We start from the raw sequence: 21520 nt of genomic DNA, 5'->3' as shown, positions 1-21520 counted from the left end.
CGGGCCTCTCACTATTGCAGCCTCTCGTTGCAGAGCACAGGCTACAGACGTGCAAGCTCAGTAATTGTGGCTCACGGGCCCAGCTGCTCCGCGGCATGTGGGATCTTCCCAGACCAGGGCTCGAACCCGTGTCCCCTGCATTGGCAGGCAGATTCTCAACCACTGCGCCACTAGGGAAGCCCTCCTAAAATATTTTTGACTGCATATTGATTAGATTGATGAGTGGTAGTAGGAGATTTTTCTTTACAGAGACTTTTTGTTCTAACCTGTGTGTTAATAATGTATGAAGTTGATTAGTGCAAATAATCAGATAATATGTCCCAAAGTAGACTCAAGACATTCATTACCACCACCACCTAAAAACTGCTCAGCCTCCTGTATCCTCTATCCTGCTTAATGATATCACCACTCACCCAGTGACCTAAATCAGGATACCAGTGGTTACCCAGCACTCTTCTTACTCTCATATTTGATTCCTCATCAAATTCTGTTGAATCTCTCAGATTCATCCCTGCATCTCCTTCAGACAGCTTCTTCCTTGGTTCAGGCCTTAGTTTCTCCACCCAGGCTCTATGGTCATTTCCTAACTGGTTACCTTATATCTGGTCTCACCTCTCTCCAATCCATGCCACATACAGCTGCAGATGATCTTTCTAAAATGCAAATGTTTGTGTCATCCTCCTTTCTAAATATTATAATGACTCTTAATGTCTAAAGCATAAAGTCCTAACGTTTTTGCGTGTCATTCAAAGGGCCTCATAATCTGATCCCTGCCTTTCTTTTTCATACCAACTTTGAGCATTTGCCTACATACATCGTACCTTCTACCTATGCTAAAATTGTCAGACTTTGAAATACCATGCCATTTCATCTCACTATGTAAAACAATCTTTAACTCTGTATCCATTTACACTGTTTGAGTTAACTTCAGTCCTAACCCAGGGGCCAATTTCTTTCTTGACCATCTCTGCAAGGCTGATACTTTTGTCACCACTGTGCCTGGTAAATGTTTTCAATATATTTGTTCATACACCAATTTTACCAACTAGATATCCTCTACCCTCAGAAGGGTAGCGAGGAACACAGCAGTATGTGGAGACAGTATGTAGTTTGGGACTTCATATATTACCAATCACCATAATGACTACTCAAATGTTTGCTGAACATGGGTGAGTCAGTGATGAAAGAGTTTAAAGGAGGAATTTCAGGGAAAGAGAACATCAGGAGCAAAGGCTCAGAAGCAGCAGTGAAATTGCAGGAGGCTGAGACCAGACCAGGGTGTTTTTACCCTGACACTTCTAAATTGGAGATTTTTATGAAGGGGCTATAGGTAAGGGAAGAAGTCAGTTTGAACAAGCAGTGACTCAATAAGTAAAACATGAAATGAAACAAAAATACTCAAAGATTTCTGCCTGGGAGGCTGGAAGATTGGCTGCACCTTTGCAGAACATGACAAACCTGGATTACACATTCAGACCAGTTCTCACCATCTGAATTTGAAAAAATGTCTAAGAGAAAAAACTGAATGGTTACCTACAAATTACTTACAAATATCCTTGCCAGTCTGAGGGTTTACGCCACCTGGTGGCAGTTTACCCAATTTTAGATTCTATTTAAAGTGGTATAAACTCTCCAAATTTGTAGGTACCTGCAAATCCTAGCACAGTGTCAGATATGAAGCAGTTACTCAGGCATTTTTTTTTTTTTAATTCTGATTTAATCAGCTGATGGTAGGGTCAAGGAATCTGTAGTTTTATTTATTTATTTATTTATTTATTTATGGCTGTGTTGGGTCTTAGTTTCTGTGCGAGGGCTTTCCCTAGTTGCGGCAAGTGGGGGCCACTCTTCATCGTGGTGCGCGGGCCTCTCACTATCGCGGCCTCTCTTGTTGCGGAGCACAGGCTCCAGATGCGCAGGCTCAGTAATTGTGGCTCACAGACCTAGTCACTCCGCGGCATGTGGGATCTTCCCAGACCAGGGCTCAAACCCGTGTCCCCTGCATTGGCAGGCAGATTCTCAACCACTGCGCCACCAGGGAAGCCCTACTCAGGCATTTTTTGTTGAACAAATGAATGAGCTAAATGTATAAATCAATTATTAAATGAGGCAAAGCTCTGTGGTGAAAAGAGCTCTGATCTGAAGGTCGAAGGTCAAGTGAGTAGGCATCCAGTTCCATACTATTAACTGCAGGGTGACCTAAGAAAGTCACCAGATCTCTGGGTCTGTGTTGGTGTATGTAGAATCTCTAAGTAGGGCCAGAAGAGAAGCTACATATCAGTCCTAAAAGTACAGAAAGATTCATTGGGGATGACTGAATTTTGTTTTGTTTTGTTTTTAATTGAAATATTTAGTTGATTTACAATATTTTAGTTTCAAGTGTACAACATAGTGACTCAAAATTTTTACAGACTATACTCCATTTAAAGTTATTATAAAATATTGACTATATTCCGTGTTGTACAATATATCCTGTAGCTTATTTATTTTATACATAGTAGTTTGTACCTCTTAATCCCCTACCCCTATCTTGCCCCTCCCCCCTTCCCTCTCCCCACCAGTAACCACTAGTTTGTTCTCTTTATCTGTGCGTCTGTCTCTTTTGTTATATTCATTCGTTCACTTTATTTTTTAGATTCCACATATGAATGATATCGTATGATATTTGTCTTTGTCTTCATTTAGTATGATAATCTCTAAATCCACCTATGTTGCTACTAATGACATTATTTCATTCTTTTTTATGGCTGAGTAGTATTCCATTGTATATATGCACCACATCTCCTTTATCCATTCATGGATGGACACTTAGGTTGCTTCCATATCTTGGCTATTGTGAATAGCGCTGCTATGGACATTGGGGTGCATGTATGTTTTCAAATTAGTGTTTATGTTTCCTTTGGATATAAATAAATTATTGAATAAATAATAAAGGGAGGAGAGTAGATAAATCTGTGCAGAAAATTTTCAAATTATTTATGTAGATACTCTCCCTTCACAGAGGTGGAACATAATTCCCTACTAAGTGTAGCTGTGTACACACCAACAAAGAGTAAGGCATGGAAAGGAGGAATGAAAGAGTGACTTTATCATGGAGAAACCTGACAAACACTACCTCAGCAAGGTGATCAATGGTGCTAAGTCATGCTGATAGTACTTACCCTTGATATGACTTCACCTCTGCGGTCTTCTTCCCCAATATCCATAATCCAAGTCTATTCAATAGAAACACATCAGAGAAATCCCAGTTGAGGGGCATTCTACAAAATACCTAACCAGTATTCCTCAAAGCTGCTGAGGTCATGAAAAAATAAGGAAAGCTTGAGAAACTGTCACACCCAAGAGGAGCCTAAGGAGATATGATGACTAAATGTAATGTGGTGTCCTGGATAGGATCCTGGAACAGAAAAAAGGACATGAAAACAGAGGAAATCTGAATAAGGTATGAACTTTAGTTAACAATATTGTATCAATATTGGTTCATTAATTGCAACAAATGTACCAAACTAATGTAAGATGTTAGTAATAGGGAAAAGTGGATGTGGGGTACAGGGGGTTTTTACAATTTTCTGTAAGTCTAAAAACTATGCTAAAATAAAGATTGTTTTTAAAAAAAGAAAGCATGAGCCAAACCTCCCATCACACTCAGCACCATGTGGAGATTCAAGGAAACGTCAAAATATTATTAAGTACCTTTTGGAAAATTAGACAGCCAAGGATATGTGAAAGAAAAAGGAGGTTTTCAATCCAGGAAAGAGAAAGATAAAATATGGTTTAGGCACAGTTAGATATTATTTTTTCTTTTCAAAAAAGTATAGTTCATTAAAATATATAGAAAAAATAGAAAATATAGAAAAATACAGAAGAGCAGAAAGGGGAAACAAAAGTTTTCATAATCTCACCATCTAATGCAACTACTATTACTACTATTTTATTTTCAATTTTAAAAAAATATATAAAGTTTTGTGGGTTTTCTCATGTTGTAATCACACTTGATATACAATTTAATTTCTTGGAAGTTTTTCCCTCTCTTAACTTGAAGATAAATCTTACATAGAGCTAGTTAATTAGTATTATTCTGCATTTTGGACAATTAAGTCAAGTGAAAGGGAACTACAGGACTTCCCAAGAATAAATGCATCTCCTGAATCTGCTCTCCTTATCTAGGATGTAGTACAGAACCAGAGAGCATGTATACTATGTTATATAGGAGCTTAATGATGTGTCTCTTGATTTCACTGTGAAGGAGATGTGGTATTTAAGAAACAAAATGGAAAAGGGGAAAATTCATTGTCAGGCAAGAGCCACAGAAATGAGAGGTGGGGAACTAAGAGTGTTGGGGTCAGAATATAGTTTAGGGGAACATAGAAGGGGCATGTGTGTATTTAAAGAGTGAGGTATGAATAATTATAAAATGGCGTGGATTGAGAAGAGCATGAGGGATCATCTGTTTTGCAAATGTGTGGCCTGTGAACATATTGGGAGAAGAATGTGGTTGGAAGTAAATGGTAGGAAGTATTAACATTATTAAAATCTCTGTAGGTAGAAGCTTGAATTCAGGCAATATTGTTTCTTAAGATTTGATACAATGACAATTTTCCAAATAAAAGTTTGATGGCTTAATTTCAGTTAGACTGAGGGAACTAGAAACAGTAAACATTCTTGAGTACACATTGCCACCCAGTGGATGAATGTGCATGATGCACAAATCATATGCAAAGGAAAAGACAAAGGAAGACTGTGAGAGGTTATCACCATGATGCTAGTGTTAAAACTTTATGTTCAGTGATATCATATGTGATCCAAACCTGAATCACACCACTCATTCAGAAAGCCAGACTAGATTTTAATACACATTTTTCAAAGTATTCTGGTAAATATTATGAAAGGCTTTCAGCAATGAAAGAAAAATATTGAGTGTGCTTACCACCACATTTGATACTAAAGTTTCATTAATGCTAATAAAACTTATGTTCATGAATTTCCAATAAGACAAGTCAGAGATACTTAACTTGTCATAGGGCAGAAAGAGGGCTGTCAAGGCAGAGATTCGAGATTCCAGTCTTGACTCCCCAGGGTGCTAAAAGCTCTGACGTGAAATCAGAGATGCATTACATCTTTGGCATAATAATTTTGAGTCTCCCTTCATCTGAAGGCAAATAAAGAATATGAGATTAGGGATACATAGAGACAATGGGTGAAGTTGGGTCATTTAAATATGTATTGAGGCCATGTTTATATAGGGATTTCCTAGTGGTTCAACTTGGAGGGGCATAGCAACATTCTCTTGGAGTAACTCAATAAGAATCTTCTGGTATTCTACAGACAAGTCTAAACTTATATACTGTCTTTCCTAAAAAGAAAAATAAAATTTATGCAATTGGCATGACATTGAATGTCTAAGGAAAACTAGTTTGGGGCTTTGGTTTTTGCTGTGTTTATGCAGTATCCTAAATAGAGGTTTATCCATTCACTTGAACACCTCTCAATAGGGAACCCACGAACTAGTGTGCTTCTCCTTTGTTGGATCTGGGATTTATCGATCTAATCCTACCTATGAGCTAATAAATTAATCTATCACTGTTTCACCAGTGTTGGCAGAAGACGTGAGATGACTGAGTTAGAGACAAAAGATTTCATTATTCATAGTTAACAAGTAGGATAAACATCATATCTTGAGTTAGTTCCCTTCCCTCCAAGTCCCATGGGGGCACCAAAGAGGGGCTCAGGTGTATTCCATGCACACGGTAGGTTTTTGTCCTAGGTTAAGAACACTGAGCTTGGGGAATTCACTTTTATAATAAGTGGTAAGCAAGTCTGCCTTTTCTCCAAAATGGTATCTTAACCTATCCCTCAAGATTGCTCGCTGCAAACACAACCCTGATAAATGTCCTGGAAAAAAAAGAGCAAACAGGGCCTCCCTGGAGTACTTAAGGCCCATGGCAGATAGCCTTTCTCAACATTCATACTAATCCAAAATCAGTCTTCCTATAATTTCCACTAATTTGTTCTATTTTTTTCTATTCCGTCAGCATTCTGTACTTCAAATATCTATGGTGTGTTGTTTAAATTCCACTGAGACTTCTTTTCTCCAAGCTAATCATTTCTAGTCCCTTTGACCATCCCTCCCATAATCTGGCTTTGGGCCCCCTCACCATTAGTATTGCTTTTCTCTGACCTTGTTTAAGGGGTACTTCCCAAAATGTACTACAATACCCCAAGTATGGTCTAATCAATTTAGAACAGAAGAGAAACATTGCTTTGCTCATTCTAGAAGTATACTTCTATATGGCAACCTGGGATCCCATGAGGTTTTTTGGCAGTCCCATTAATTCTCATTGAAAAACACTAACTTTTACCATAAACTGCTATTAAGCCATACACTTTTATTCTATTCTAGACTATTCTTATGCCAGAGGATGGAAGTTCCATGTAGTTTTTCATGAAAGGAATCATCATACCAACCAGATTCCACTTAATAGAAAATGTAAAAGTAAGCTTATTATTTTAGGATAGTTACTTAGCAGAAAAGTACAGCTCCTTATTGTTTCCTATTTTGTGAATTATAGACCTCCTGTGTTAATATAAATGGCATATAATTCTCATATTCTTCATTTAAACAAGAATCCAACAGTCAGATATGTCTGTTTTCTCCTCTCCACTCCCCACACCATGCATATAAAAGAATGAGTTGACAACGTTCATCTTCTGCTTTAATAAAGAAAACTGAAATGTGTACATACTTTTTCTAAACAAAAATGTTACTTTAAATATTACTAGCAGTGCAAGAAGTTTAAATTTTTAAAAATTATGGCTAAATTTCAAACATGCACGAAAGTAGAGAAAACAGTACAATGAACCCCCAGATAACCATCGCTCGGGTTTAACAATTCAAGATTTTGCCATGTTTGCATCATATCCTTATTATTATCATTATTATTATTATTGAAACATTTGGTAGCAACTGGCATGTAACACATCAGTTTACTCCTACATAGTTCAATACAGATCAACATAGATATTTTTTACAGAACTTCAATATCATTAACCTCTAGAAAAACTAATGATAATTCCTGGCATCATTTAATACCTAGATCATATTCAAATTTTTCCCAGTTGTCTCAAAAATATGTTCTATAGTTTATTTCTTCTCATTGGAATCCAAACTAGGCCCACTCATTTCATGGGACTGTTAGGTCTAATAAATCTATTTTAATCCAGAATAGTCCCCCTCCTATCTTTTCTTTGGTAAAATGATATAGCCACTTTTTTTATTTAAAAAAATTTTATTGAAGTATAGTTGACATATTGGTTTTGGCTGTATCTCCCATCCTTTTTAAAATTCTTGACCAGTTTCAAAAAGTGGATCACTTTTTTACTGCCCCAAATTTGTGGTATCCTTTAACTTAATCCTCCCTCCCCCATATTTCTTATACATTGATAATTAGCTCTAGAGTTTGATTAGATTCAGACTAAAACAAGTACTTAAGGAAAGTGAAATAATAGGGAAGCACTGGTAAGATGTAAACTGTAGCAATGTGTGATGCAAAAATAAATAAGAAGAAAATAAAGGATAATAAAAATTCAAAACTCAGTTGTCACCATGAACAGGTCTATTTTCTACAGATGTTTCTCAGGGAATGAGAGTTCCCTTTTTGTTGTTGTTAGAAAGGAATGTGGTATTTTGAGCTATTGAATCTGCTAGAAATTTTAATTGTTTAATAAGATACAGTAACTGGACACCCCAGCCTTTTGAGAACTACATAAAACAAAAAGCCTGCTCCAGATACAGAAAGGACATAGCTCACCTCAGGCAACTGGCACAGACACAGGGAGCGTGATGTAAGCATTTCTTTCTCTACAAAGAAAATGCGTCTACGGAGAGTATGAGAAGTTTGTCTCCACACAACTGACATGTGATCATTGTGAGTCCAAACCAAATGCATTAATCCGGAAAAAGCAGTACTGGCAGATTTCTTTTTCCTTCATTAAGCAATGACCTCGCACAGAACAATGCATTACTTACAGCAGCTGCCTCATCTTTGAAATCACAAGTCAAGTTTGAAAACACTGCCTACAATGGAAATGGACGTGCTCTAGACCAGAGTTCCCATAAACACATACAGTGAGCATAAGGACCACGCTTCCATTCTTTACTGCCCGATTTACAAAATTTTTATAGAGGGAAATCTATGATTCCACTGCATCCAGTGTATTTTGTGTGACTTTACGTTAGCTGGGGCAAAGAGGCTATGTACCATACATGGCACATATTTCTTGTTTACCATTTAGCACACACACACAGATCCATGTCTAAGATTGGTGGCACTCTCTAAGAGTTCAAATAAAAAGATGGATACATCGGAAGTACAACTTTAGGACAACTGAGTGAAAACAAGTATCAAATCCCACTTTGAGATATAAAATGAGTTCATATGTCACTGTCCTCTTATTTCCAGCTTCTGAATCCATGGGTATCATTTATGTTTTTGTCATGTGACACAGAATAAGCTTCTTTGAATCCCCCCCCCCAACCCCCCAATCTACTTACAGAAAAGCAGTTACTGGAGATTCTGTAGACGTGAGACCCAGGTAGGTGAGGATTCCTAAATGTTTTTACCTACTTGAACTATAATAAGTTGCATCTAAAGTAAGAGCCATATATGTGTTTTGTACAAATAAATACAGAGATTAAGACTGGTTCAACTTTATACCATGAAACAGAGCAGAGCTACTTGTAGAAATACTACCTCCTAGTGGAAAGACCATTTTTTCCTTTGCTTTATAAAGCAATGGAGTATAGCATATTTAATCACTATGCTACTCTTCAGAATTTAAAATTACAATTAGATAAATTTTAGTTTGCTAATTAGTACCTCTAAAAAATCATGTCATGCACTCTGATTTACAAACTTAATTTATCGTCTTACTAAAATGACAACTTATATTTTCTAAGTGCAGTTAGTAGTAGTGCTTAGATTGAAAACAGAACAAAACTTATTAAAAGTCATCATTGTAGTTACACCCTGAAAGTCCCAGAAACCTATATACAAATGCTTAAAAGTGAGAGAGATCTTGTAGAGGCAATAAGATATGACTATTTAACAACAAACATTCTGTTTTTGAGTTACTGAATCAATACTTTTCACTCAGTAAAACAGCAAGGAGACAACTTTTCATTCTATGCTTTAACACAGATAATACAAAATCATAGATAATCAAACATAATTTTTACTTGGTTTTGGAGCATTTTGGTACATAAAGTAAAACATGGCTGCCTAATACTCTGCATTCAACAAAATAATATACAGTGAAGAACTGGAAAACTATCCATCTTTCTCAATGGAATTATTCCTTAATCTTATTGTTATCATGAAACAAGAGTATTTTACATGAGTTTGCATGAGTTTGTCCCATGATTTGTATTTAATGCCTTCCCTAAATTGGAAGAAATGAGGTATTTTATATAAATTTCACACTGAGCTATGAGTTACATAAAAGAATTAAACAACCTTACAACACATATCACAGTATTAAAATTGTTGCTTTATTGAATGTCACCTTTCACTGGATATTAAATATCTTGAGGGCCATAACTATAATTTTTAACCTACCCTAGCACCTCAACAAAATTTTGACTGAGTGGATGGATACGTGATATTAACAAAAAGTTGTAAACATTTAATTTAGATAGCTCTGATTAACTGTAAAATCTGAAATGATATTTGGAGCCACAAGATGTGGCTTCAAATCTTACTTTATCACAAATTATGTGATTTTAGCCTCTACCTCAACGAGGCTCAGTTTTCTCATCCGAATAAAAGGAATAGCATCTGACATGTACTTCAGAGTACCTGTAAAGGTAAAATGAGGTAATGGACTTGAAAGTCCTTTATAAGTACCAAACAAGTGTAATTTTCTGCATATTCAGGTAAGAAATATATGTATGAAATAAGAAATCTTTTTAAGGTATAATGTGACAATTCACATTAAAAATATGTACCATACATACCATTTTTCCCAAGTGAAAACAGCCTAACTCCTTTCTTCAGCCTACAAATACACTTAAGACTATTCATCCCCCCTCCCAAATATATATACACACACACACACACACACACACACACACACACACACACACCCCATGCTTCAAAATACAGCCCTCGGTGCTTTATTTTCTCCAATAAATACTAGCGAAGAAGGGTTGACACTGGTGCATCCTCTTCCTCAAAGAACCGAAATCTGACTCCACCACCATGACCTATAGAACAGCTCAACATGGTTAATCCATTGGTTTCTTCTCATTTTATTTTCTTTCTAAAGATTTCTTTTTTTTTTTTTTTTTTACTTACTTACTTACTTATTTTTGTATTTTGGCCGTGCTGCATGGCATGCAGGATGCTGACCAGGGATCAAACCCGGGCCTCCATAGTGAAAGCGCCAAATCCTAACCACTAGGCAACCAGGGAACTCCCTGAAGATTTCTTTTTGAGTACCTCTCATATCTATGCTGGCTTCTTTCTCCAAAATGACTATATATTTTTTTTCTTCCAGGATTAATCTTTTTGACTGGTTCAGCTTCTGGCTCTCCAAATGCAAGTGTTGCATGAGGTTTCATCCTTGGACCTCCTTTTTTCTCACTCTATGTTTCTACGGAGATGATACAGCCTATTCCAGCAGACTCGGGCATTGCCTCTGCATAGCCAACTCCCAAATTGCTGTCTTTTTTGCGACTCCCTCCCAGGTTCCTGGTCTCTATTTCTAATTGTTGACCACATATTTCCATCTGGATGTACTTCAGTCTGTGTGTCAATCTCATCATCCCTCCCCCTTGCCCCAAACCTCCTCCCCATCTTTGCTGCCACTCTAGGTAGTCAGCCAAGAAGAGATTGTGGAGGCATCAGGGACTTCTCCACTCTTCCTCACCTCTTACCTCCATGATCTAGGAACAGGATCTGCAGATTCCATCTCTGAAATGTCTCGCTAATTCATCTACTCTTGCCTCTGTTTTAATTTCCACTGCATTCAGGTTTCATTATTTCTTTTTAAAAGTATCGTGACTGCCTCTTAACTAATCTCTCTGCTTTAGTCTCTCACAAGTTAAATCCATCCTGTTAAATATAATGCCAAGGACATAAAAACACTCTCCTGCTTTCTATGCCTACTCTTTGCCTGGAAAATAAACTCCAAACTCTCTGACATGGCATTCGAGACCCAAACTAATCTGTTTCTAACCTGTTTTTCCAGTAACTCCTGCCCACACCCTTCTCTTTCCAGAACATATTATACATGTACAGTTTCATGCCCTACTTTACGGTATTCCCTCTACCTGTTATGGTTGTTCTTTATTTGTCAAAAGCCTATACATCTTTCGGGCGCACGTGGTAAGTCATTTTCTCTGTAATACCTTCTCTATTCTGCCTTCCACATAGAATTAATCCTCCCTTCTCCTGTACTCTTCGGCTATTAAAATTAAAGTGTTAGAAGTGTTTATCTCTTCCACTGCATTAGACTCAAAGGGAAAAAGTATTACTCATCTTGATTTCACCTATGATTCAAACAATACTTGACAAATAGAGGCTACCCAATAAATACTAAACTGAATAGACCTATTCCTGATTTACGTAACAAATACAGAGTACAAACTTTATGAATAATCCTTATCTGTGTAACATATAAACAATTGGGTTGGCCAAAAAGTTCATTTGGGTTTAAGTAAAAATAAAGGACACATTTTTCATTTTCACCAAGAACATTATTGAACAACGTATTCATTAACTGAGCAAACCTTTTGGCCAACCCAATACATCATCTTGATTTTGTGTCAGTTATTGTTAGAATCAATGAAATCATCTGGCATTGGATAATAATGAAAATATATCTGAAAGATGAATTATTCATTATAATCCTTTTTGTTTTAAGTATATCAAACAGCTAAATTTCTCTCTTACAGTTGGTTTGGAAGGAAGCAGGAAATAGTTATGCAAAAATCCAGTCAAGTATCTGTAAAAATACATAGAAATCAAATATGAGGAAGCCATTAGTAGTGCTATTAAAATATCAATGTAAGAATCACTAAATCTATCAAAGCCTCTTGTATATTAAAGAGTTAAAGACATTGTAAAGCCTAAAAACAATATTAATTCAATTAAAAGTAACCTTAAAGAAAATCAGGTATATGCTAAAGGGTCAGTGCCAAATCACTGTCACAAAATATTTTTTGTATAACTAAAAAAAAAAATCCATCTCTAAGAAATACTAATTTAATGAAATTACGTTCAATCTTGCTCTATGATTGTAGCTCAAGTGTCAGCAAACCATACCCTGTGGACCAAATCTTTATTTTGTAAATAAAGTTTTACTGAAGCAAAGACATACTCATTCATTTCTGCTCCTGTCTGCTTTTGCTCTACAAAAGCAGAGTTGAATAGCTGAGCAGAGACTACATGTTGCACAAAGCCTAAAATATGTACTATCTAGCCCTTTAAAGAAAACTGACCAACTCCTACTATAGATAATCAGCTGGAAATTTGGTTGTAAAACCAGTCTGGTCTGTGTATGTATTATTATTATAGAATTTAGAACTTTTATGTAAAGATTTCTTCTCAAAAATCAAAAGAATTTAAAAAAGAAAGATATAAAGATGTTATGATAGAAAATATACGGATGTCAAAAAAAAAAGAAAATATACAGATGTCAAGTACATAGGAGAGTTAAATGGCATACATACATGATTTTTTAATGAAAAAATTATTTTATTTTTATACTTTTATATATACTTATTAATATATTCTTCATTAACTAGGAAAAGAAGTAGCTGCTCTTTATATTAGAGTACGTCACAGAAAATTAACTGTTCTACTACTATTGCTTCACTAAAAAGTAGAGAATTAGTTCTTCCTATAGGAATAAAGGAGTAAAGTTAAATATAATTAATTATTTTCTAAAATGCGGGGCGGGAAAGGTGGAAAGAGGGAGGAGAAGGGAGGGGGAGCAGGGAGAGAGAAGCTACTGTACCTCATTCTCTAATTGATATGAAGCCAATCTGTGTACCAAAGTTAAGGCCATCTCGCACATGGGAGAAAAACTTGTCAGGATGACAGGAGGTACAGAGGCTGAGATCTTGGTTCTGGTCCTGAATATTCTGTGGTAGAATTCCTCCCTGTTCTAGAAGAATCCTTAGGATAAAGATTTTTCAAAAGACAGAAGGTTTATTTTACCAACAGCCAAAGCAATATGGAATAAGTATGGATACTGGTGTAAAAGAATTCTGGGAAAGATCTGCTTGGAACAATGCAAATTGTTATTCAGTTACAGAACAGGGACAAGTCAGGAAATGGTAGATTTCACCACCATTAATCACCTAAGTTCATATGTGAACTGTATAACCTCCATATTGTCCTGCAGACATGATCCGGGTACAGGATTCTATAAGCAAAATCAAGTACTTATTTAAGAAGAATCTTGAAGACAAGATTCAATTGATTCAGACAGAGCGTGCTTTGTAGTCATCTGACTCTCCCGCCTCCTTTCCTTCTATTAACCAGATTTTTCACAGAAAAGTTGCTTCTCCTCAAACACTTTATGGTATGAAATATGACTATAAATTAGTGACACTTATTTCACAGGTCACATTTAAGAATCAATTTCAATCCTTTCTACTTATGTACTAAATGAGGCAGAATCTGGGTAAGGTTTTGCTGACTGGAAAAGAAACACAATTCAAATCAGACATCAATTTTCCTTTGTAGAAATGACAAATAATTTTTATTATCTATTAATAGCAAAATTTCGTAAATTCAAAAATGCAAGGGACCATAAAAAACTTGAAAGTATCTATGTATTTATATTATCTAGTATTTTTGCTGAAAAATATATTCCGCCAGTTAGAGAATAGGAATAATTTAAAAATATCAGTTTCCTGATAGTTTATTATATTTAGGAGAATTTAGCTGAGGAATGTCTGTGAAGTGCCATTCTTTTCTATAAAAAGTGCCAACTTTTCTATATGAAGTTTAAGTAGATCTCTTAAAACTAAATGCCAACTGTTTCTTCCTTCACTTTTAAATCAATAAGAGATACCAGATCAGAAGACTGCTGTTATTCAAACTTAAATGAGAAAAGATTTCATATTTAAAATTAGTTTTTGTGTAAGTGTATATGTCAGCTACTTAAATACCTGCCACCTGAATTTTTCTTGGCGTTACTAATTGTTTTCTAAAATTATCTTCATTTCAGAAGCAATAAGCAATAATCAAACTTGCAGTTCTGGACTGAAATCAAACATACCTCGTGGCTTTACGGATGTCAACATAGGGATTTGGTGAGCCAAAGAGCCGTACACATCTGGGATCAAGATTATGAAATGCCTTTGCTGATTCCCTTGGAAGAGTAAAACAGCAAGGTCCTACTGAAGGCCCCAGTACAACAATAATGTCTTCCAAACTACAGCCGTATTCTGCTATCATAGCATTCACTGTAGCCATAGCAACACCTAACAAAGTACCTCTCCAACCTGGTAAATAAGAAGAAAAAGAGATAAGCAAAGTTAAAACATAAGAAAATTTCATCATAATTTATATCTAAGTTAAAAATTAGCAGTCAGTTTATGTATTTTTCAAAGTCCAGAAATAGTAAATGAATCACAAAATTAATTAAGCAAGCCAAATAATCAACTAACTAATTAAAATACTGGTTTTTAAATGAGGTATATTATACAAAGCACCTGACACAGAAGAGACATTTAATGGGACGTCCCTTCCACTTCCTTTTTAAAATGTTCTGTACTTTCAGTTTCCACTGGAATTATATCTTCTTAGTCTTCTCTCTCTCCTTCATTTTTTATGCACACTTTTAAAATCATGGGAAAAAACACATAACATAAAATTTACCATTTTAACTGTTTACAAGCGTACTCTTCAGTAACGTTAAGTCTATTCACATTGTTGTGCAACCAATCTCCAGAACTTTTTCATTTTGCAAACTAAAACTCTATGCCCATTAAACAAGAACTTGGCCTTTCCACCTTTCCCAGTCTCTGGCAACCACCCGTCTTCTTTCTGTTCGTATGAATTTGACTACGCTAGGTACCTCCTATAAGTGGAATCATATAGTATTTGTCTTTTTGTGACTGGCTTATTTCACTTAGCATAATATCCTCAAGATTCATTCAGTGTTGTAGCATGGGTCAGGATTTCCTTCCTTTTTAAGGCTGAATAATATTCCAGTGTATGAATTTTGCTTGTCCATTCAATCGTGGATGGACACTTGGGTTACTTTCACCTCTTAGCTATTGTGAATAATTCTGCTATGAGCATGGGTGTGCAAATATCCTGTCAACATCCTGCTTTCAATTCTTTTGGATATATATTCAGAAATGGAATTGCTGGGTAATATGATAATTCTATTTTTAAAATTTTGAGGAACCAACATACTGTTTTCCATAGGAGCTGCACCAGTTTATACTGCCACCAACAGAGCACTATGGTTTCCATTTCTCTTCACCAACACTTTTTTTAATAATATTAGCCTTCCTAATGGGTGTGAGGTGATATCCTGTGGTTTTGATTTGCTTTTCCCAAATTATTAGCGATGTTGGGCATCTTTTCACATGCTTGTTGGACATTTGCATATCATCTTTGGAGAATGTTCTATTGAAGTCCTTTACCCATTTTTCAATCAAGTTGGTTTTTGTTGTTGTTGTTGAACTGTAGGTGTTCTTTATATATTCTGAATATTAACTCCTTAGTAGATATATGAATTGCAAATATTTACTCTCAATCTGTTGGATTGACTTTTCACTTTGTTTACTGTGTCCTTTTATACACAGAAGTTTTTACTTTTGACAAAATCCATTTATCTATTTTTACTTCTGTTGCTTGTGCTTTTGGCATCATATCTAAGAAACCATTGCTTAATCCAAGATCACAAGGATTTACGATTACACTTTCTTCTATGAGTTTTAGAGTTTTAGCTCTTACATGTAGATCTTTGATCCATTTTGAGTTAATTTTTATATATGACATAAGATAAGGGTCTAACATTATTTTTTTGCATATGACTATCCAGTTTTCCCAGTACCATTTGTTAAAGAAACTGTCCTTTCCCCATTGTACAGTCTAGGTATCTTGTGAAAAATCATTTGACCATATATGCAAGGGTTTATTTCTGGGATGTCTATTCTATTCCATTGCTCTATACATCTGTCTTTATACCAGCACCATACATACTGTTTTGATTACTGTAGCCTTATAACAAGTTTTGAAATGGAGACGTGTGAGACATCTAACTTTGTTCCTTTTCAAGACTGTTTCTTTTATCTTTGATATTTTTGAATTTAATGTTTCAAAACCCAGGAAGTAGCAAATAATATTACCGTTTTATATCTAGGAACTAAGACTCAAATTTTAAGTAACTTTTCACAATGTTACTGACTTCTACTCATTCATTACTTTAGCTAGATCAAAAGAAAAATTCACTACTTTCTTATTTATCTATAGTCTAAAACGCAAAGTAGTCGCTGATTTACAGGCAGAAGAAAATCTAAAAGATCATTCTTCATTTTACATAGACTCATAACCACTGGATAGTCTAAACAGTATTTTTTTAAAAATCACCAGAAAACAAAATTCCATAACCTTAACACAACACAGCACCTAAAAATTCTTTGTTCTTATCTTTAGAGAATAGTTAAAGCCACTAGACTACAGCATATTAAACTAAATGCGGTTTTCCAAACATATCTTGCTTTTTCTTACCTCCACACCTTTACACATGCTTCTGCATTTTCATAAACACCTTCTGCGACCCGACATGTCTCAACTTCCTATTCCCTATTACCTGGACTTCAAGGGTTCTCAACTACAGGCAGTACAACTCCCTGGGAGTGTTTTGAAAAGCATGGAGGCTTTTTTTTTTTTTTTTTTTTTTTTTGGTTATTACAACTCCGAGTGCTACTGTCATGAAGAATTTCAAAAGCCAAGTAAACTCGGTCTGCAGTGTAAGACTATCTTGCCCCAAATGTTAATAGCACCCCTGCTGAGAAACACTGGCACCTAGCCAAATCCTACAAATCACCCCAAGAATCAGCCTAAGTTCTGCTTTCTTTGGGAATTATACTCTGATTCATATAATTTGACTTAGGGACTCCTTTTATCTACTCCTGTCCTAAGAGTCTGCTAGCTCTCCCCTATCTTTACACTTACCACCATGGGTAGTAATTAACTATTTGTAATGTCCATCAGTAAGAAATTATAACTTTTCCTGTACCAAAAAAATTGGTAAAATCCTAGATGCTTAATTAAGTACACTTACCAGAGTGAGCAACCCCACATGCTTTTTTGACAGGATCGGCAAAAACTATCGGTATACAGTCAGCACCAAGAGCCGCTATTGTGACTCCTCTTTGATTTGTGGTGATTCCGTCGTAAGATTCAGGCTCCTTCCTTCCCATAATCCAGACATCATTGGCATGATCAGTCTAAAACCAAAGATGTGAGAAAAAAATGTTCTGAAGAGTTTCTCATACCATAAGCTTTTCTGAAACTACGCATCTTGTACAAAATTATATAACCAGTTTAAGGTTACAAGCATTCGTTAAATATATCAGGTCCATATATGATAAAATAACAAAGTTACTTATTTAATTTTATGATGTGATAATCTCTGTATATTTTCCTCAAAGGAAAGCAGACTTTTACATTTAACAAAAATTTTAAAAAATTCAAAATAGTCCATCCATCATGAATACCTCCCAGTAGAGATGGGTAAATCTCTAATCGCAGTACTTTCCACAAAGTACTAATTTACTGAAAGAAATTAAATTTCCAAATCAATGATATTTTTACTTTTCCTGGAGTCAAGTAATGCTAGAATTCTGTAAGAAACAATTATCTCATCAGTTGTACCCTAGTTCCTCCTAGTGTTGATTAATAATGGCTTTTCTCTCCCACCATGCAGGAATCTTCCTTCTAAATAAAAAAGGGCAGTGGTACTGTACTCTGAGAATTCACTGTACTTTTAGACATGAGGAGCTCCAGGTGAAATATATATATATATCTACAGAGAATTGATCTTTAGGTTATGGTATACAGCTCTAAGAAAAATAATCACAAACATTATACTAAATTTTAGATAAAACACTAGATGCAAAAGTTAAATAACTTATTTAAAGTCCATGTAGTCATTAGCAGAGTCAAGAATATACTTTAGGGACTTCCCCGGTGGCACAGTGGTTAGGAATCCACCTGCCAATGCAGGAGACACGGGTTTGATCCCTGGTCCGGGAAGATCCCACATGCCACGGAGCAACTAAACCCATGCACCACAACTACTGAGCCTGCGCTCTAGAGCCCGTGTGCCGCAACTACTGAGCCTGCGCACCACAACTACAGAAGCCTGCATGCCTACAGCCTGTGCTCCACAAGAAGAGAAGCCACCACAATGAGAAGCCCGCGCACCGCAAGGAAGAGTAGCCCCTGCTCATCGCAACTACAGAAAGCCGGCGTGCAGCAACGAAGACCCAACACAGCCATAAATAAATAAATAAATAAATAATAAATAAATAAATAAATAAATAAGAATATACTTTACATCTTCCAAAATAAGAAACAAAATTGTACCTTTACTCGGTAAAATTTCTTCACATTAAATCCTGCTGCATTCCCCAGCCTACGCAGATTTTCTTGAACAACAGCCTTGGGATCTCTCCGTTTGGAACTACTGAAGAGATTGAATGAGCTAAGAGTTGGTATGTAAGATATCCCACCTGTTCTTGTAGTAAAGCCATGTATGAAAATATCTGTTGAAGATAAACAATGAAGATTAAAAACATGACATACAAAAGACCATAAGCATTACAAACCCAGTCTCTCATTAAGACTTTCCCTAATCACCTCATCCTGCGTTAGTTTATCTGCCTTCTAATTTCTACAGCTCTTTATACCTCCATCTATTCTTACGACATAATGTTTTGAGTTTGTTTTACCTTCTCTGTGGGATTATTGCTCTTCAAAGGGTATCTTTTGTTCCATTTGTCTTTGCTATCCCAATAGCATATAGCTCACATAGCTCACAGTAAACTTCATTCTTCTGTGAAAGCACCAATGAGTTAAGGTTTACAGAATTTCTAAGCAGGAAATGCTTACGGTCATAAATCTCATTTAAAAGGAAGGCTGGAGGATTTGTCTTAAAGCTGAATTTGCATAAAGAGAATTTATTTATTTAGGGTGGCTATCCCTTGACACCCCTGACACTACAAGGCCATGCATGACACTCCCATGTTGTAACTGATGCTAATGAACACATAAATTCACAACAGTCTACAAAAGAAAGAAGCAAAAAGAGGTGAACAACCTGTAAAGAAAGACTGGTTTTTCACATCCAGTAAAAACAACAGATAGTTTTTAACGTACCTGGGATCAGAGGAGATGTGATAATGGTTAATTCTCCTTTCAGGGCTGGCAAACTTCTCAAATATGTTTCTATTTCATTCTGGATTGCTTCTAGTTCTTGAGCTGTGATTATGTTTATTTCAGTAGGCTGTTTCAAAAGACCTCCCTTCAAAGTCATCTGTAAATCTTCAAACTCAAAACTGTAAACATCAGTGAAGAGTTGACCAATAAAAGCCTTCATTAATGTCTTCCGGTGCACAGGCACAATTACCTTAATGCTGCTCAAATTTTTTTCATCAATTTTTTGTTTAATGGTATACAGTGAGGCAGCCATGCTGGGATTGCTAACAGTCTCAAATTCTCTCAGGAAAGCAGATAATCCATTGCTTGTTTCTAATTCACAATTATCATGGTCACAGCTGATGTTACTGCAACACATTATGCAAAGGAACTTGGCCTTGGCACCATGGTGGTATCGGACAGCATTCAATGTCTTTAGTAATGTCTGATGACAGTTTTTCTGAGAGTTTAATTTCAAACCAAAGAGATCTATCAACACTGCTTCTGCCATCCTTCAACACTGTACAAAGTTCTTCAAAGAAGGTTTCTGTGCCCCCCAAAATCACCTGTAACGAAAAATTAGCATAAGTAAGAATACAAAGTTGTATCAATCTCCTTATAGTTACAACAGAAACTTGTGGATGGGTAAAAAGAATTGCATTGACTTAAAAATGTAACCAAAATAGTGAATCTAGACTCCTTCCAGAAAAGCTAGTCCACTATTTGTCAGAACCAGGACAATGAAAAGCAAAGCCATCTCTTCATTCATTTTGTGAAAGTACTTTACATCTTTCCAGCAGAACAAGTTTTTGTTTTGTTTTGTTTTGTTTTCAGGTAGCAAATTTTTATTTTTTAATATCTTTATTGGAGTATAATTGCTTTACAATGGTGCAGGTAGCAAATTTTAAGCAGGGAATTACTTGTTGACTTAGACAAAGTCCCATTTTTTAATTACAGGGTGTCCACTTATTGATATATCATTAATCCGGATATGACTGGTTTGCTAATTCACATCCCTTCATATGAAAACCTGGGTCTCGAGTTCAATAGGTTAAATAGAGCTGCACCTAAAAATTAAAAATCTTTTAATTCTTAATTGCTTTTTTTTTCCTTCAGAAAAATTGCATTTTGTTATTGCTGTTTTTCAGAAGCAGACTCACAGATACAGAGGACAAACTAGTGGTTACCAGCGGGGAGAGGGAAGGAGGGAGGGGCAAGATAGGGGTCGGGGATTAAGAGGTACAAACTACTGTGTATAAAAGAAATAAGCTACAAGGATATATTGTACGGCACAGAGAATATAGCCAATATTTGATAATAACTTTAAACGGCATATAATCTATAAAATATTGACTCACTATGTTGTACACCTGAAACTAATATTGTAAATCAACTATACTTCAATTTTTTTTAAATGCGTTTTTATGGAGATAAAAGTAGGGATGACTCCAGGATTCACGCAGGACTCAGGTATGGCAATTATCTCATAAGCAACGGCAATTTGGATCAGGTGTGCGTCCCACCTGCCCTCCTCTTCACTCCCCGCGCACAGATCTTCTCACACCAGCCCCTGCCCTCCCCTACCCCAGGCTGCCGGTCTCTCTTCGGTGACCCCTTCGGTGACCCCCTTTGCCCCGGATGGTTTTCTCCTGCCGCCACTCCTAACCCCCTCCCTCTGGACCGTGAAAAGCCCCACGACGCCTCTGCCACCCGCCCGGTCCGCGCTCGGCCCCGTGGGGCGCCGATCCTCACCTGCCGGACTCCTCCCGCCCCTTCGAGATTTTCCGACGGCCGGACGCACAGCCGAGGCCGTTCTCCGTCCTCGCCCGTCTCGCGTCGCCTTCGGCTGCACACTCGGTGGGCGGCGAGCTCTGAGGCGTCTGCCGCCCCCAGTCCTCAGCCTGAACGAGACCGGGAGGCCGCGAGCCTGTGCCCAGGCGCTGGGCGGGCGGCGCCCGTCCCGCCTCACCCTCCTGACCGCGGACGGACGGAGCCCACGCCCGGCAGCCCCGCGACAGCCGTGGAGGCCGGGCCTGGGGGTTGGGTGCGGGGAGGCGGGAGCGATCCGGGGA

General features: G+C 36.8%; 1 protein-coding gene across 2 annotated transcripts; it reads right to left on the bottom strand.

Annotated features, from left to right (window-relative positions):
- Positions 1-6688: 6688 nt before the first annotated feature.
- Positions 6689-21339, bottom strand: LACC1 (laccase domain containing 1). 2 transcript variants are annotated; one of them, XM_082435397.1, is made up of 7 exons: positions 21201-21339; positions 19410-20014; positions 18618-18796; positions 17311-17476; positions 14287-14512; positions 13015-13175; positions 6689-12000 (listed from the first exon to the last, which is right to left on the bottom strand). In XM_082435397.1, the coding sequence occupies exons 2-6, from the start codon at positions 19957-19959 to the stop codon at positions 13016-13018; spliced, it is 1281 nt and encodes a 426-aa protein (XP_082291523.1). In that variant the 5' UTR covers positions 19960-20014; positions 21201-21339; the 3' UTR covers positions 6689-12000; position 13015. The 2 variants fall into 2 exon arrangements, with proteins under 2 accessions (XP_082291523.1, XP_082291524.1); XM_082435398.1 differs by lacking the exon at positions 13015-13175.
- Between the last annotated feature and the right edge of the window lie 181 nt (positions 21340-21520).

The sequence above is a fragment of the Balaenoptera physalus genome (assembly GCF_965194825.1).
Source record: "Balaenoptera physalus genome assembly, chromosome: 18".
NCBI classification, from domain to species: Eukaryota; Metazoa; Chordata; class Mammalia; order Artiodactyla; family Balaenopteridae; genus Balaenoptera; species Balaenoptera physalus.
This window is presented reverse-complemented; position numbering and strand designations above follow the sequence as displayed.

Coding starts and splice junctions, on each gene's coding strand:
- LACC1 (XM_082435397.1), bottom strand. CDS start 19,959: ATGGCAGAAGCAGTGTTGATAGATCTCTTTGGTTTGAAATTAAACTCT. Junction 18,797..19,409: donor CACATCTCCTCTGATCCCAG/GTACGTTAAAAA, acceptor TATCTTCAACAG/ATATTTTCATACATGGCTTT. Junction 14,513..17,310: donor ATGTGGGGTTGCTCACTCTG/GTAAGTGTACTT, acceptor CTTATTTACCAG/GTTGGAGAGGTACTTTGTTA.